Source organism: Chaetura pelagica, unplaced genomic scaffold (genome assembly GCF_000747805.2).
Source record: "Chaetura pelagica isolate M959 unplaced genomic scaffold, ChaPel_1.0 scaffold221, whole genome shotgun sequence".
In the NCBI taxonomy this organism is placed as follows: domain Eukaryota; kingdom Metazoa; phylum Chordata; class Aves; order Apodiformes; family Apodidae; genus Chaetura; species Chaetura pelagica.
In genome coordinates this window covers 9351647-9371031 of record NW_009952533.1, presented here as the reverse complement: position 1 = coordinate 9371031, position 19385 = coordinate 9351647, and the positions used below count along the sequence as shown (strand labels likewise).

The 19385-nt window shown below is 34.5% G+C and overlaps 1 protein-coding gene across 1 annotated transcript in view; it reads left to right on the top strand.

Moving 5' to 3' along the window:
• The first annotated feature begins 1832 nt into the window (after window positions 1-1832).
• Window positions 1833-19385, top strand: part of TTC29 (tetratricopeptide repeat domain 29) — a 138635-nt gene continuing 121082 nt past the window's right edge. Inside the window, exons 1-2 of the mRNA XM_010009002.1 lie at window positions 1833-1924; window positions 5698-5781. Coding sequence (XP_010007304.1) covers window positions 1833-1924; window positions 5698-5781 — 176 coding nt within the window. The remainder of the gene's footprint in view (window positions 1925-5697; window positions 5782-19385) is intronic.

The following is a 19385-nucleotide window of genomic DNA, read 5'->3' as shown; positions in this document are numbered from 1 at the left end:
ACAGGAGTCAGTTTTAATAGCTTTAATCCTTGTGAAGCATTAAGGGAGTCAGATACGTATCTGCATATGTGCCTCACATTAGTGTGAGATTTACATGCATGCCAGTCTGTCTGCTTGTATTCTTGATTGGGCGTTGGAACCTGGATCTTGTGGGCCAGCTAGAAGCTATTGTGTTCTCCAGCCAGGTCCCAAGTGGGTGCAACTTGGGAGCCTGAGACCTATGGCACTCCACAAAGTACACTCACCTGCCTGTAGCTTTTCATGGTTTCAGTGATTCTAGCAGGGCTTTTAGGGCCTCCTTTCAGCTGCTTTTCAACCTTTTCTGCCCAATAGCTGCAGATGGTCAGGTCTCCTGCCTTTCCAAATTCAATAGCTGCCAGTAAGACAAGGTCTGTTTGTTTTTTCCCACCCAATATCTTGCAGAAAGCTTGGCATCTTCTCTGAGCTTTAGTATTGCTGTTACAAAGTTTAATTGCTATTTCTCACTGAATAGCATCTTCCTAAAAACGAGTATCTCTGTACTATATTGCTTCTGGATACAAACCTGTCATTCTCTGTAAGAAGTAAAATCTTTTATAGTGATGAATTACCCATGTTTTTATTTTATTGGTTCTTTTTTTTTTTTTTTTTTCGCATGGCACACTTGTGTAAAAAGTTGCTGCCTCCAATTGTAGATTATTTTATTTATAAATAATATATTTTTTATATCTGTAACAAGTGTTATCATTGATACTAAGCCCTAAAAGAATTACTTAAGAGAAGTAACATGTCCTGTCATATTTTCAACCTGTAATTGCCTTTCTTATTTCATTCTAAACACCATAATTGAAGTATTACTCCACTGTAACTGTAGGGATATGTCACCTCAATGAAAAAGCTTTTTAATTCCAGAAAGGCTAATCTCTAAAATATCTGCTAGTCTGATGCTGATCGTTCAGTATCGAGTTTACTCATATCTAACATTTATTTCCCATAAGACGAATTTCATTTCACTAAATGTAGCAAATAGTTAAATTCTTCCCCCCCTTCCTATTATATTCTGTTTTCGCATCCCTATTAAAAGTTTGTGCCTTGAGGCCTACCAGCAGGGCATGCAATACCTACATTAAACGAAATTTAAAAGTAAGGGTGCTCCTGCTGCTAATGTCCTCAGATCACAGACATGCAAAATGAAGGAACTGGCAGATGAAACTTTAATGGTAGGAAGTGTAGACTGAATACTTGGGGAAAAAACACAGTAGCTCTATATGACAAAAAAAGTCCTATTTGCATTTATGTACTTCAAAACGACAAGCTAGACGATTCTACATAACTGTGGGGCTTTCAGCTTTTGTTTTAAGTAAAACCCTGTGTTGCAAGTATAGCATTACTTATGTTTTTTTTTTATTCAAAAGATTGTTACTATTACAATTATGTATTATTTTGAACTTTAATACAGTGTCTGTTGTTCATTGCACACTGCATGTTCAATCATTTCTCTACCACATGCATTAACTTACTATATTATTAATACTTGGATCTATATAGCTTGAGGAAGCACAGGGAATCACATGCAAGTAAGGTTCTTGAGTCAATTGTCCCTGTGCAAATCAAAGGACTCCAATGAAAGAGAAAAAGCATTTAAAGTAAGATTATAATCATTTCTATGGGTTATGTCCTACTGAAGTAATGCTGAGTCCTGAAAAGGTTTGTGGGGAACTGGAGTCCAGTTTTACACTTAAGGCACTAGAAATTGAGTGGACTAGGAAGCAGTACAAGAGGAATACAAAACTGCATCACTGTGAATACATTGTTTCAAGTAAGGCTGGTCTTGTTTGTTTGTTTTAGTTAAAATGACTGTGTTGCCTCGAGCGGTCCTGCAAAGCCCAGGAAAAAATCCCAAGTTCATAGAGCAGACTGTTTATCCCTCATTACACTTCGCAAGGTATGTACCTCTTTTCTTTCAGAATATCCTTTTTGCTGTGAATAGCTTCCATCTGCCCTGCTGAGGTGGCAAATTATGTTTGGGTTTTTTGGCAACACTTAAAACTGCAAAAATCAGAGGCAAGGAAATTTTCTCTTAGGAAGGTTTCATAATTAAAAGGGGAAAAAAGGGAAATGTGTTCTGTTTAAGGTATATATTTCATCCTACTTTTCCAAAACCTCTTCAAGAGCCATAGGAAGTTATTTCCACATAGCACTGAAAAACAGAATTATTTGGATGAAGAAAACAATTTTTATTTTTTTTTTCATTCATGTGCAAAACAGTTTCACATCTCTCAAAATATAATTAATACAACTGGCTTGAAAACCGGTATCCTGTACCTAATAAAAGAGAGAGAACAAAAATAGTGCCATAATACTTCCAAGCCATCTTCTTCTTGTTTATGCCTGCATGACTTTCTATTCCTTTGCACTCATTTTCTTCTCTTACATATCCGTCTATCATTGTCTCTCTCAAAGGGTACCAATGTCTCAGTTACTACTGTGCCCCACTGGGCCTTTTTTTTCTGGAATTTCTTTTTTTTTCTGGAATTGTGGGGTTTTTCTTCTTCTTTCTTTTGTTTTTTTTTTTCTTCTGGGTTTTTTGCTTTTTTCTTTTGTTTCCTTTCTTTTGGTGCTGGTTGGTTTCTTTTTCCTTTCAATCCTAGCATTCCCCTTAGCCTTTGGCTGAAAGGTCTGGAGCATCTCAAGAGTTCAACAGCTTCATGTCCACGCCACTAAGGATCTAGAAACAGTATTCTTGGGCCTAGTCTTCCTGAGTGGCTTATGCTCATAGGTATTCTCTCACATATTGATAGAATAAAGATATGCAGTATTGCTCACCCCAGTGGTAGGTGGCGTGTTTCTTCCCTTTATGTGGGGAGTTTCATGTTCAAGAGAATCGTTCTGCAACAATCCTACAGAAGTTGAGCATATTTGCAGAAAATTGTTGCTCTGTAATGGTGTAGACCATGCTGTAGGTGCCCAGTGATTAGAGCAAGACAAGCTCTGCCATTTTCTTTGAGAAGAAATTTTGAGAAAACTGGAATCTGAGTTAACAGAAAGGGCAGTGGAGATAGAAAGTTATGTGAGAATCAGTTTGGTCCTTTATCTGACTTTGTTCTGTTCTTTGATTAGAAAGTCAGATGTATTTATCATTAAGTTTATTTCTAGAAAAAAAAATCAGTTGCTATTTTTTTTTGCAGTGTAGACTGGCAAGAGAAGTAATTTAGGAACACATCATATAAAATGTAAAATATGGGTTAGGTGTCCATTGGATTAAAATATATTTGTCTTTAATAAGTGAGTGATTTAAAATTCAACAGGAGCCAATTTACAGGTGAAGTAGACTTTTTAATAAACTATCTATGAAATATAGTGAGTCATCATGGAAACACTAGAGAAATAAGGCTAAAACAGCTTGGAAAATGCAAGTATCAACTTCTGGAAGAAATGAAACAATGCCTCTTAGCCGGTGCCATCCTCCCCTCATTTCTCTGTTAAGAAAAAGTGTTCAAGTCACAGTCTCAGTTCTTCACATTAATTACTTCTATTAGCTTTAATTATCATTGCATATAATAAGCCGTTTTAAATAATAAATATTTGAGTTGATGGAATTTTCTACTGTATATTTTTTCATATGTATCATCTGCCTGTCTTTTCTGTGTTATTGCTGCTTTAACATAATTGTTAATAACAACCAGGATAATATAAGTGTTTATTATTTTTGGTAACCTAAACTCTCTCTGATGGATGACCATGTTTGTAGTTGCAAGTGCCCAATACAACGAATTGCAGAACTTATGTTAACAGTAATTGTCTTGCAAGTTCTTGTCTTGCTTGTTGTTTTTTTTTCCCCTTGGCTGTATTTGTCTTTAAGTTAGAGGGTGTTACCAGTCAGAAATCAGAAATTTATACCTTGGGTCTCAAGGCAGATGACATTCTAAATTGTATATGATTCTAGGGCCTTTTCCCCTCAATTGCTTTTTGTTTTGTGTTTGGGATTTTTTAATTTATTTTATTAAAATGGCATTAGGCTTTCCTTTGTTCCAGTCTGAGATTTTTTTTAATGCAGTGTAGATTACATTGCAACAAGCTGAGACTGATGCCTAGGAATGTGCTTGCAGTAGCTGTTTCTGTTTGGGATTTTGGACTCCCCAAATCCCTGGCCCCCAAAATCTGATGCATTTTCTATGAGCTAATGATGTGCAAAAAGCTCAGTTTTGCAGTACTAAAATGCAAAGTTCTGCAAGGGTTTTTTGCATTCTCTACTGAATACTTCATATTTAATTATCCAGAGATACTATTTTTCAGGTTTTCTGTTATCTCATATAAACCTCGTGTGTCTTGAAATACTTTTTGCATCAGTTAAATATATAAAGTAATTACCTTATCTTCATTATCTTTATGACATTATGTATCATCCTAAATTGTGACAATTTTGGTGTGAAAATTTTGATAGTGATTAAATTTTGGTATTGCTTATAACTGATTTTTTATGGCAATAAGGTGTACATTTTGCATGGTCACAAGCAACTCATATGGATTGTATTATGTGCAGCTTGAAATCATAAGCCTCTGTTGGTGCAACTCAGTAGTAGTAAATTCTGGAATGAATTTAAATGCCTTATTTGTGCCGGAAGTTTTTACTATTACATTGTTTTAAATACAGACATGTCAAAATACCTCTACATTGCTTAGCTATTTTGTTTTCATTTAAATGAACTTCATGAAGTGTCTTTGGTATTCTCAGAAGAATAAGGAGCGTGACGCTTATATTAGTTAGTGTTATAAAAAGAATTTACTCTCTTCCCTGTAATGAAAGACAGCAGTGTAATACAGACAGAGAAAGAGGAAAGTAATAAATTTATGTGGAACACTAATGTTGAATTTCTTTTGTCTTTGAGGGATTAACCAGGAAATCTTTATACTCTTTTAAAGAAGAATAAAATAAATTCATGTTACTTTATTATAGAGACAATACTCTCTACAGTCAGGGTATCAGAATCACTTTAAATACAGTTTATGGTCAGTAAGTGCATATTATCCTTTAAATTTCAGGGCATCTCTTGTGTATCAGAGTGGAGATGCAAAGAGATGATAGCTCAAGTGAAAGGTAGTGTACAGTTCAAATTCTAAAACTGAATCCTTGCATCCTGAAATTTGCTGTTTATTTTACTATCCTTTGGATTACCCCCTGAGTGGATCACCTTTTGCATTATGCTGTTCAAACTGTGGAAAGCTGATAGTTGTATTAAAAGTGTGCACTGCACTAAGGAAAACATTTTTAGTTGAGTTTGGGATTGGTTTTTTTATTACTATTTTTTTAATTTTGACAAAGTTAAACATGAAATAGATTGGATAACTCTGATCCATACTTATAATGCAAAAATGTAATGGCTCTGGTGTAGAAAACAGTTTAAATATAGCAAGATTAATAAATTATTATTGATTTTGTTAAAACAACATTTATTTTACTTTAGACAGAAATATCAGATAACCAGGTCCTTTAAAGCTACTATCAACTCTGTTTTCTTTCAGAAATAAGGATTTTAAATAGTTACAGACCAATAAATTGCAAAGGTATTTGTATGTTTTTATATAATGTCTGATGTATTACTTTGTCAATATTTCAGTATTTAGCTCTACATGGTAATGCTAATATATTATACATGCTGCAGAAGTCTATGTTAGCACCTCACAGTGTTTCTTTTAATTTTTTTCATTTAAATTTAGGATTCATTTGATCAAAGACAAAGATGGCATAGATGATTATTTGGCGAAGAATATCAAAGGGTTGTCAAGACAAGAAGCTGCTGCGTAAGTTTTTTGAGGCATTTTAACATCCATAAGTTTATTGTTCCCTTTGTTTCTAGTCATCATAATCATTTAAATTTAAAGTTCCCTAGGTCCTACCCTTTTTAGTGGAACTTGGCACTTAAAAATTGAAGTTGATATTAAATAATGATGGTTCATTCCTCCTGATCTTAAATATATCAAAGCATTTAACTCCTTGGTTTTATACTAATTTGTGTATTTACCAAAGTATTATATCACATTTATAAAATTATTTTTAAGATTGTGTTAGTAATTATATTTGAAATTATGCTGGTGTGTGAAGTTTTTTATTGCTTGGTGGTTTTTTTTCTTTTTCTGAGTCTCTGTGAAATAGCTCCTCTGGGATGGAAGCTTAGTATACTGACATACATGTTCTTGTAATTTTGAATTATTATTTAGCCAAGCCCAAGTGCTGACTCCATGGTGAAGCATTTAACATGCCATTAGTTATTTAAAAACCCAATGAATGAAAGAAACCTAGATAACTTATTTTTTTACAGCTGAGGTATTTACATTCAAAAGTTACAAGAGACTATGAATGACTTGGTCTTCTCTACTCTTTTAACTGGTCTGGGGTTCAGCACAATCAAAATTAATGAAAGAATTCTAAAAAATCTGATTTGCTGCTGGCTTGAGTCAGATTATTTCTTTATTTCAATATTTAAATAATAAAAAGATGCACATATGAGGGCTCTAGGCACCTCAACAATTAATATTGCAAGATTACCCTTACAGCAGAAGAACATTCTATCAATCAGACAGTTTCAATTAGTTTCTTGCAAAACATGCTTCTTTTCTCCATCCTAGCCCAAGAATGTGCCTGCAAAACTTCGCTCAGATTTTTCAAATGAAAATCTAGAAAATTACCGAATTTGAACTGAGGGGTAAAAACTTTTTAGCAGTGTCCTAAAACCAGACCATGTAATACTCAGCCATCAGCCACACTTTCCTTTCCTGCAGTCTGATTCGCCTTTAGTTTTACATATTAGTAAAATGATAAAGCTAATAATTGTTCTGACTGTCAGTACAAAGATTGGACTGTATCTGGTCTAAGGGAGAATTCTGTTTAAAGCAAAGTTATTCCCACTCCTTTAATTTTGAATAAAGGCTAGGTTCAAAGGTGATGGACTAAATACTAGTTTTAGGTGGGGCTGGGCAGGACCTTCTCAATATGTCTGTTGTCTTAGAGTTAGCAAAGTTCAGTTTGTTCCTTTGTTTCTGTATGAGAGATTCTCTTATTGTGGTCACAGTCCTTGGGAGAGAGCAGCCTGAGAGTGACAGGGAAGGGAGTTAGGTGAGGCAGTGGGAAGTGCGATGTTACTGCTCTGCGAGTACACAATGTTAATGTGGGACAGTTACCTCTTGATCATGCTGTCGTACTCATCATGCTAGATGTCATAGCTGGTTTAAATATTCTCTCCTTAAAGAGAAGGAAACTAAGACTGATCTGTGAAGTCATCACATTCTGCATAAGCTGGACCAACATAAGAAACAGATCCTTCCTGAGCAAATTCTGTGTTTACAGAAGTTCTGCCACCTGAATTTGGGGTAGGGGGATAATTTGGGGTAGTGCATTTGCTCTGTAAGTGGTGAAGATGTATAAGACCTCAGAGAGCAAGCACGGAGATAAGTACAATCTCTTACTGTCAGGTTAGTTCCGTACCAGCTATGCAGTGCTGCTCTAGTCACTATTGCTTCAAGAGCTGCAGGCTGACTTGCCTTCCCAGGGAGCCGCTTCAGTCTTTAGCCCCAGTGGATTTCTGCAGCAAACACACCATGCCAGGGACAGAAAGGTTCTCTGTGATTACACAGGGAGTCACTGCTATTCTAGGGAGGCCTTGGAGCTTCAAAGTGCATTTTACAGTTCTATTTTTGTCAGGTCAGCCTTCTACTGCTATTAAGAAAACAAAACCAACAAACCCAAACAAACCCTAAAAAAACCCTCTCCTATAAGATTTTTCTTTTTATATCCAAACCCTGAGTCTGAAAAACCAGCAAGGAAATCTACAGTGAAGTGAGATCTTTTTTTGTCATCTGCTCTGCAATACCTACACAAAGCAGGCTGTTTCTCTAGTGCTTTGTAGCATGCTGGTTTTTTAAAGTTATCAAAGCGTTTTGGAAGATTAAGCAGAAATATTATATGTATTCTGGTTTATTTCTATGGAGATTTTTAAGTACATCTTTTAAAAGATTATGTTAATTTTCTGTGTATATAATTCTCAGGGTTTTTTTTTAACAGTAGCTCAGCAGTTCCAATATTTCTACAGTATGTCATTTACTAATGTGGTTCCATAAACCTGATACATTTGAGAGCAAACGAACAGTAACAATCTAACAGCTACACAGTTATATTAGTACTAGACTAATCTAATTACTAAAAACTAAATGCATCAACAGCGCATTAATTTTAAACCAATTCGTAAAGTAAGGCATTGCCATACCTGTAAATATCTTACTGAAGTCTGTTATGCTTTGTATCTCTCAGCAGACAACAGATGTTTTTATATTTTAAAAAAGTGAGAAATGGCTTATAATATGCAGTGTAGTTTTTAAAATATTGATTCCATTCCAGAAGTACTTCTTTATAAAAGAACAGGATAGTTTTCTTTTGTGACCTAAATATCTGTACTTTTGTTTAATAAGGAGTTTCAATTAATAAGTCATTACTTTGTCAAGACAAATTCTTATAGCCACACTGCTGCTAAATATTAAACACCCTTTATTTTTTTCAGTGCATATTTGTCAGATAACAAATATATTACCTCCTAAATAACAAAACGTATGGATAGTAACACATTAATGGGAACAAGAAACGTTCTTTAAAGCTGTTCACTAAAATTGTATCCTGCACAATGTTATTTAAAATTAAGATAGGCTAATTTCTTGATAATTGAAGGGAAAAAAGGTGGCAGTTATCTTTCTATTATACTGTATTTTATTGTGTTCCAAACTTCAGCAAATAAGAATTCCTTTAAATGTGCCTGTGTTATAATGTCATTTTTCTGTGGAAAAAATGTGGAAAAGTTTCACTTTTTTTTCTCTTTTAATAATTTTTTTATCCCATGATATGAAATGACAAAAGAGGGGGGAAAAAACAGTGCTTAAGAAAGATAGTACTTTGATTGTATTAAAACGGGATATTGCTTTGCTTTTTTAATTTTTTTTGTTGTTTCCTTCTCTAAGACTTCAACTTGAAATAAGAAGTAAATGCAGTGTAAGAAGCTGGAAATGGAAAAAAAATGAAGGGTCCCATTAATGCAAATTGTGACTGATTTCTTGCCAGAGAATTAGGCCTTTGTAAGCTGGGGGGGGGGGGGGAGTTGACATTAGGGCATTGGCTAACTCCACTGGCCTTCAGTGTGCTTTCTCTGAGACTTTCTGTTCTTGGTCTTGGCTCACCAAATGATTAATGGCTCAAAATCAGATTGTAGTAAAAATTAAATATTGTCCTTATGACTGATCTAAGACTTTAAATGTTCATTATGAACTATGAAGTGAGGTATTTTCCATCAAGAACTTAATCTCAGGGTTGAATCTTCATATGAGATTGAAGACTAGAATGGACCAGAATTTGATATTGTCATCCCTGTTTCCTAATCCTTTTATCAGTGACAGAAAGATCAAGTAACATCTCTCTTCTCATACAAGTGCAGACAAAAACTAAAAAAAAAAAAAAAAAAAAAAAGAGTTGAAGACTAGAAAGAAAGAATTTGAAATCTTTTTGATGTGAGGAACAGCTTTGTTTAGTCGTAATAAAAATTATTACATTGGTGATTTTACTAGATGTATTTCTGTGAATCAGATGATGGAGTTCTAGTGTCCTCACTCAGGACTCTTTGGTGGTCAGATGACATCTAAATTATTATACAGAGACAGTACAGGCTGACCTAGATATGCAGAAAATTTGTGGTTTTGTTTTCTGTGTTGTGACTGATGGATCAGTGTGTTATGGAAAGCTTGCCTTGATAAATTTGTGACAGTAAAGACATACTCTGATGTTAATTTTTTAGGCAGGAGATAAGATTATCTTACATGCACTGGGTCAGATATCATTGAGATACAGGGAGTTGTTCTGCATAGAATTCACCATAAGGCTGGTCCACTTCAAGGGTATCCGGAACACAAGGAGGCAAAGGCTTTTATTCTCAGGTGGGCTGTGACCTACAGTGTAATTGCCAGCCATCTCAGCTAATAGTGGGCAGATCAATCATTTAACTAATTTGCAGATTGTGTACTGAAAACTGGAATACAATATTTTTGATCTAGGAGTGACGAATGGTGAATATAGTAGCAATTCTTGCTTCTGTAAAACTTTGTCTTTCTTTGCAAAAAGAGTAAAGGAATTTTTACCCAGTTTTAACCCTGATCCAGGGGACTAGGATGATGGAAATGATTGAGAATAAGTAATTTGATTAGTTGAGTCCCATTTTTTATGATTCAGACAACTGCTTTAGAATAAGGTGAATTATACTTTTGAAGTACCTATTTATCTCCTTTGCTTATATAGAGAGCTTAGGATGACCAGATCAGATGCAGACATGTGCATTTACAGCTGAATCCCACACTGGAAAAACTACGGAATTTTGAAAGCTCTAACAAATACCAGGTAGAAATCTTGGAGAGTTGCACTCACTAATTCTTGAGGTAGCATTTCTACAAGAAGCTGGCAAATCCAGAACAAAAGTGACCTAATATCAATTTTAAATTTTCTCTTAGTGCCATCTCATAGAAGATTATTTTCCCATTCTTCAGTGAGAGAATTAAAATAGAGAAATTATTAACTACACACATACACAAGTTTCTCCTGTTTTCACATCAATATCAACTAGAAAAAGTGAAAGAAAAAAATGTTGGAATATTAAGGAGGAATTAAGTGTTAATTCTCAAAATAATTTTGTGGAAATAAAAGGTTTCTTTTCTGCATTTTTACTTCTTCTACCAGTTGGTCTCTGAATATTCAATCCCATCTGTCCTCCAAGACTAAAAAGGATGAAGATTCCTCATCAGATTAAAGGCCGCAATGATCTGGAGACTCCACAGAGGGAGAAGAATGAAGTTAGTGGTCTGATGGAGAGGAGAAGGCCTAGCTTGAAGGGTGTTTTACTCTGTATTTTCATCACAGCCATGATGGACTAGGAAGCCCTATTTTCAGACTGGACTTCTGATCTTATCCACTCTTCATAAGTTATTAAAATAGTGAGAGTTTTGGTACTCAGTTTTAAATTTATTTGGTTTTCTATTTGTCAGTTTTCTAGTCTTTTGTGCTAGTGGAGCAGTTCTTTAAGGATGCTGATTATAAATAGCTGATTGGGCTTTTGATTAATCCAGACTTTCTAGTAGCTGTCACCTCTACCAAGTAGACCAGTAAGATAGCTTCACAGATGACTTACAAGTCATTTACTCTACAGATAGATTGGGACTTTTTTTTTATTGACAGCATATCATCTTGCTGTGTTTTCTTTTTCACAACCTGAAATCTGTACTGGGGCTTCTCAGTCTGAAAATGCACAATTTAGTCTTGGGAATTTTGATTTGTAAAGTGGATTTGATAATTTCTGTGTTACAGAGTGAGGCTCTTGAGGGACAGTGGAGGGGCACAGACAAGAATTAAGAAAAATAAGTTTTTGAAGTGGGGTTAAGGCAAGGAAAGAGGAGGGGCAAATGCTTTTCCTAGAAAGCTTGCAAAAGACAATTCAGACACAGTGTAGGTCTGTGTAGGTGCAGATTCTGCTTTTCTTTTTTGCTTCATTCTATAACTGCATGGCGCTTGGTTCTAGTGATGCACTGGTTTGAGCTGCTTCCATTTCTTCTGTGTGTAGCAGGGTGAATAGAGAAGGGGAGAGGAGAGCTCAAAGCAACTAAAGAAGGACATAGCAGCAAGAGGAGAAAGGAGGAAACTGTTCTTTCCCTTTCATATTCTGGTTCTAGCAAGATTCTGCTGTTCCTGCTGGTGTTAATCTTTGGATGTGATCTGTGAGCACCTTATGATCTTTTTTGTTCACATTACTCTGGTTGAGATCTGGTGGAATACTGTGTCGACTCTTCCACGTTTTCTTCAATTTAAAATACTAAAAATTATGGAAAAGGGTAAATCAGAACCAAATTAATTAATCCTTTCATAGTAAAAGAAATTTTAAATTAAGGCACTCTATCCCCAAATCCCTGCTGTAGAATGTGTGTGCTTCTGGAAAGGGAGATGGCACACGTTATTTATTGAGATAGATGATAAATTTTAAATTTATTTCATGATATTATTTAAATATATTTTTTTCTGCCTGAATAATTCCTAACAATCTTACTTGCCATGACCAGAATTCAATGTTTATTAAACAACTTTCAAAAAGAGATTTTAGTACTTAGAGGCATGAATGATGTCTGCAAATTTCCAGCCTGATAAACATATTATTTAGTGTAACTAGGCAGTGATCTAAAGAGCAGAACTGTGTGGGAAATGAATGGTTTGCCTTTCTGAAAGAAACTTCTCTGTGCATTTGTATAATGTGAAAGGTTTTTCTTGAAAAGGTTAAAAAAAGTTCTAATCAACTTCTGTACATTATGTAGAACTTCATTTTCTAAACTCTGCAAAAGAAAGTTTCATATTTAATAGGAAATCATGAATTATTCCATTTATTATCTACTTCCTCCTTTCAAAGACATGATCTGGATAAAAGGCGGGGTGAATAATTTCAAAAAATACAATACATTTTTAATGGGAAGGTGCAAACTACAGATTCTCATGACTATTAGCAAGTATAGAGGAAACAGAATTTTACTTGCAAAAACTCATCAAACTCTTGCAAAGATAAAATACATGACATATTTTAATAAAGAAGAACACAGTGAGCTGAAGTTTTTCTTTTTTTATGTAACTTGTTGTTTTTACTAAGTTTGGTCTTACGGTTTTCTAGTGCTTTCATTTCTCAATAGTCCAACAATATTTAGTACTGAAGATAATGTGCAGGCAATACACAACTGACTTCTATTTTTAAAACACTCCCTAAGAGGTGAAGCAACTCTAACATAAAAAAAGAGTCTGATATAAAGAAAGACAGTCTAATTTGCCTTAATACCATCATGACTTCCTAATTATTCTTACAGTGAATCCTTCTGAATTGCGTAAAATCCTCTTCTCCTCTTAAATCTCTGTGTAGTCTATTTTTCATTAGACTACTAAATGAGATATCATAAACAAAAGCAAAAATACTATGGGAGCTGTTCATAGCACTAGTATAAAAAATGCATAACCCTGTAAAGGTTTTATAAGTCATAGCATCAACCTGAGAAGATACAGAAAATAAATAATTATGAGTATCTTTTTCCTAAAGATAATTTTGCACACTGTGAAAAGAAACTTGCAGAGAAATGTATTGACTTCTCAGATATCATGCAAGTCAAAGGGAAAGGGTTCCAAACTGAGATGTTTCTAGCTCCCAGTACAGTAGGTCAGCTCTGAAAGTTGAGCAATACTTCATTTTTATAAATAATAGTCCATAAAATATGGTTGGAATTACTTTTTGTTAATGAACATAATTAATTTAGAAATTAAAACAGAAAGATTAATTAAGTTAATATGATTTTCTGATTATGCTTGAAATTATCACAGGTATGTGTGCTCTTTATTTGAATAAAGATCTTTTTTATAAGGGTAACACTTTTATTTTTAGTGCTTTCTTTGCATTTATGTTTAGGAACAGAATGTACCAAAAGTTCATTGCTGCATTTATATTCCCATTTTCTGAGTAAATGAGGATTCTTAATTATTACAATACTTACATTCATTTTAAAATACTTTTTCTGTGTCATCCTTTGATGTTTGTAATTGATTAATTTTTCATTTTCTGTAGTATTAAAGTGGCAGTGTAGCTTTGAACAAAAGGAAGCGAGTTCAATATATGTGTTCTTTGTGGGATCCTACTGGCAGGTTTTGCATCCACCTTTGATTGCATGATTTAGGTAAAGTGTGGTTTGACAACAGTCAGAAATTGAGAGGCAGTAGATGAAAAACAGTGCATTACTTATGCTGAAAGTTATCCTGCCTTTATATGGCATGAAGTGCCTATATATTTATGTTCTGATATACATTATTTTCGTCTTTCTGCTAATAGTCCTGAATGCATAGCTCCATAAACCTTTCTTATTTTAAAAAATCTGAATTGTTACAAAAGTCAATTTCAAGTAGATATTCTTACCTGTCCTGTTTATTATTATTTTTAATTCACTATTTAAAAGAGAGAATTCTTTTAATAACATTAGGGTGTTTAGTGGATTTTGTGCTTTTTGTATGAGGAAATTAGCTATTTCAGCTTTATAATTTAGAATTATTTTTTTAAATGTACCCCAAACCAATATAATTTAATTCTCAGTCTTAATAAAAAATTCTGATGTATAAGCTAATAATCTATTACTACTTAATGACATTTACTGTACTTTTGTAACTTCCTTTAATGAGATTACTGTAGTCTACAATTTAATGTATTACCATCCAGTAAATATTTCATTAAAAGAAAAGTATTTAAATGGACAGTCTTTAAACTAGGATTAGAGAGGACTGTTAAATATGATTGAGTTAAAACGCTTTGTATCAGGAGCAGTATGTGGTGAAAATGTGCTGAGTGCCTTGATTGACTGAGGGCTTGATACTCACACAACTGGGGTGTATTTTCAAGTTAGCTGTGTGCCTGGCACATGACAGTGTAGATTTCAACAGTGTGAGAACATGGTTCTATACCACTGGAACCTGGATCATAGCATTGCTGCATGCAGTAGTCAAATCTTTAGCTTCTTTATGGACTAAGGATAGGCATAGGTGGTTTTTGTGTTGAACAATGCCCTGCAGAAGTTTGAAGCATAATTTAAATGTGGATCACAAACCATGTTGCAAAATAGTTACGTTTCTTGGCTGTCCAGCTGTAATGAATAATTGCTCTTTTCATTTTTAGGCAGAGCAGCCTAAAGTTATAAACTCTTATAGCATATTTTGCTTTTATATTTTGCTTTTTTGTGTTTCATATAGTGTATTTGTTTCTATTTAATACATATATTTTTCAAATTTTGCTGAGGAAATTCTGGTGTTTCCTTGATTATACTGTTTGTTTGCATATAGGTAAAACACAAAGTAGCTGAGTGTTTACATGCTTGATGTAATTTTAATTTTCTTGTTGATTTATAGACAGGAAATCGGGGAGAATAAAATGTATTTGCTTAAAAAAACTTAAGCAAAAATATCTTCATTATTTTTTAATAATTTTGTGATCCTTTTCCAAGGCATTTGTATCAGTCATTGACTTGCCAACTGCAGAAGGAAATCCCAAGTGAACAAAACCTATTTGAATACAGTTTTTAAACATTATAATAATTGGTAGAGTAATTATTTTACACTGGAAGTACTCTTTAATATTTTATATACTATCGTTGTTCAATCCATGCCATTTGTGCTTTACAAAATGGTATTGCTACAGTGCACTTCTATTGTAATCAGAAGCTGGCATTAACCTGAACTACTAATTAAATCCTACAAAATCTAAAGATATGAATCCTGATAATGAAAGCAAGCCAAAACAAAATCTGCCATCTTAAAATTCTAGATTTTTGCACTTGTTTTCATGCCTGTGATTTATCACACTAAACAGGAAGCAGGGAGAATAATTCTGTTATGCTGTACTGACTATTTGGATAATTTCTAACACTAGTACCTGCCTCTTGGGCTCTACATTTCTTTTTTCTATCTTCTGGTGTAAAGGGTAGAATGTACATAGCCTTATTGTGCAGGATTTTACATTAAAGGAATGTAGTATTGTACTGTCCTGATCTCCTAGCATTGCTTAAGAATCTTGTAAAAGTACAGTACATTGGAAGATCCTTGAGATTGCAACAGTAGTGTCATTTCTTTAGCTTCACCGAAGGTGATTCTTGCGCTGGTGAAGAAAGATTAGAATCAAGTTTTTGTGATTCCTCAGCATGGCACTAGATTGTATTAAAATAGCAATGATGATAATACAAGAAATGCATATAAGAAAATTACATAAGTAGCTGTATAGCTCAAGAAAAGTAAAATGCCTGCAGCAATACCCAGGTACACTTAAAGCGCAGTGTTGACAATAGCAGCGCCTTTCCGAGCTCGCAGATTCACATTTCATAAATAGCTGCTTCCACCCGTGTCATATTATACTACATTAAATCATCATCATTAATATGATACCACTAAAATGGCAACTTTAACTTCTGGTGGTTATTTATTTGGTGCTAAACATTATTCTGAACCGCCCCCCCGACAAACACACAGAAGTGCACAGCGTTTCTCAGCCCCTCACGCACGAACTGCTGCAGCACCCATCGCACACTGCTGGGGCAGGGAAATGCACGACACCCAAGCAGATTGACTAAGTGGACCTAATTTCAAATGTTTTACCCAACCTGTGTAAATAAACATGCAGCAACATCAACAGGGTTTCAGTAATGACAGAGGGGAGAGTAAGGTCAGAGGACGGTGGATCCACAGCAGCATCTGTTTGTGTTAAGTATGATGGGTTTCATCTGTTGGATTTCATGGATTAAAAACTAACAAAAAAACCCCAAACGTTCTTTAAATTAAAAATAGATCATTCGGTATCTTTCTTTTAATTATAGATACATAGGTATACTACAGATTTCATTTTAAAAATTGTTTTTTAAAATCCCTCTGAAACCTTTTTCTCCCAGCACGTACATAGGATCATTCAAAGGAGAAAGAGGCCTTCGGGTTTGTATTCTCCTCACGGTTCAATTTTAAAATTAAACACAGCTAACATTACAAAGCCGTCTGCTCACTCCGATTCGACTCGTTTAACTGCCGGCAGGCAGCGGTGCCGGCAGCGCTGGCGCGCTTGGGGCGCGGTACTTCTGGGCAGCCGGTCGCGCCAGGCAGAGGCAGCAGCGCGGCCGCGCAATCCCCGCTCTCCTGCGCGTTGCCGGCTGCTCTGCACTCCCGGCGCTTCGTCCCCGCCGGGGCCTGCCTTTGTTCTGCAGCCCTGCCCGGCTGCGTTGACAACTGCACGATTAACTTGTCCTGGCTGCAGTTTTCGAGCTTTCCAGTAGATGCCCCCAGAGACCATTAAACCTCCTGCACGGCGCCAACTAAATGAAAGGCCAGTCTTTTTTCATTTTGCTTCTTGGAGTAATGTAATTGTTCAAAGAAAACCTAAAATCCGTGTGGATGCAATGCAGAAAAACAAACTTACTTGTTTAATGATGTATTGGAATTTATTAGACATTAAGGTTCAAAAAGGTTTAGTGTAAGCTAGTTTATTAATGTAGTAAAAACATGCTGTTAACTGTAGGATTTTATAAAATAAATCCTGTACATTTAATTAGGTGTATATTTTTTTAATTGATATTACAAATAAAGTAATAATTGGTTATATAAAACACAAAATGTTCTGTTTAACCTCTCATTTTACATACTGCCTAGCATCATAAAAAGCAACATGAAAAGGATTTTGAGGACTAAGGATTTCTATTTTATCTCAAGATATCATTAAAAGTTTGCTGCTGTTACCTACACTACTCCTCTGTTTGCGAGCACGGTTTGTTGGAAAAAGGGGCACTGGCATCTTCATCTGGAATCATTTTTATAAAAGAAACTATTTCAGAACTCGTTGCTGTGTCACGTTCTTTTAGGTGTCACAAACACCATTCATCCCCATAACATTCAGTTCTAGCCCTACTTTATTGTTTGTGGTCAATGGTAGCTTATCTTTTGTGAAAACTTAAAGAAACAAGAGCATTATTATTTTTGCACTCTGTGTGTTTTCTGGTTTTAAGCATAACTGAGAGGTAACTTACCTTCATGCCTCTAGAATCTGAGAGGTTGTACAGCAGATAGCTTCATTGCTGCTGAGTGAATATCACTTATCTTTCCTAAGAAGAAAATGTGCTCTGCACTGTGTGATTACTTCAGCATTATTCCAATATCTTTGTTATTTGGGATGGGTTTTATTAAAAAAATGTTTATACTCATTTTTAAAACTGACCTAATTGACTGTAGGATTTGTTTGCCTGTATTGGTTTGCTAATAGTGCTGTCTGGTGGGGGAAATGTGCTTTGACTTCAAGTAAAATGCATCACTCTACAGGAAATAACGTGGACACGGTTTTTCTATTTATACAAATATTGGTACTGTGCTCAGTGAGTATGCAGTGAGTGTTAAAAACTAACTGAATAGCATTTTGTTTAGTCACTGAGATTTTTTAGCAGCACTTTCTTGTTTGCTACTATATATATCTAATGATCTGATGCACACACACACGTGTGTTGGTCACGTTACATAAATAAATACGCAGGTACGTGTGTCTGCTATGCAGAATGTTATTCCACTGCTCTAAGTTATATTACTGTATGATTCAGTCCTAGGCCTTTGGAAGTTGGTAGGAATTTTTTACCTATATTCTTCAATTTTTTTTAGTTAGATAGAATTTTAAAACAGAGAGAAGAAATCATTCCTTATACAGAGTAGAGAATATATTGTACATCATTAACATATCTTCACAATATTTTTTAGGGATATACTGTGCATCTGTAGTATGACAAGTATAGTACATTCTGGTAAATTAATATTTAACTGTTTAAAGATATTTGTCATTTACTTTTCTAAGATGAATGCTGCAAATGTTTTCTAGTGTAGAATACTTGTATGTTTCACTTGTCTGTGTGAATGATGTGTGCTTTTCAATCTCCAAAATTATCTATTTATATATTAAACATAAGTTTGGTACTGTCTAGTCTAAATTGTATCAGGATTTTGTAATAGTTTTGTGTTCGGTTCTGCAACTGAAAAGTAAAAAAAAATACGTATGAAGGGTACTTACGCATCTATGTAGTAATTACTAGATTTTATTTTAATAATATTAAACATGAAATGCCGCAGATTATTTACTTCTTACATGTCACATTCTTGTTTATTTCACTGATGTGTAGCTACAAAGTTCTTCACGTCACTTCCGTCTTATTAGTGTTGTCACAGAACTACAGGAGCTCCTTTTAGGCTGGATGTATTAGTCTCATTAGGCTACTGTTTAGCATGAAGTCATCTGAATTTATTACATACACTATAAATCTCAGTTTTCAGAATTCCATATTTATTTTAAAGCTTCTGGGAATGTGAGGTTAAATGGATTTTAATCTAAAAAGACTGTCTTGAAAACTGCTTGGAAGCTTAATGTAATAAGAAAATAATTTTAACACATCTAGGTCCTTGCCATTTTACTGGCACAAAGGTTTGTTTTCTCACACTAGGTACCTATGCCTGCAAACCTTGACATCTATACTTTAGTGTTGCAGGCAGTCCCATTAGACCTGTAGTTTTCTCCAAGGTAGGAAACGATGATTGTTTCATGCCACAGAAAAGAATTTTTTAATTATTATTTCCATAAATAATACCTAAAAAGATATATTATCTCCTGAGAATATTCGGTTACACAACTTTTTGATATGTATATCTTATCAGAGTTTATGAATGAGATATTTCTTATATAAATTCATAATTACATCATTTTATTTTAAGACTAGGGAGAAATTATCAAACTTTTTCTTTAGTAAACCAGCCCCAGCTG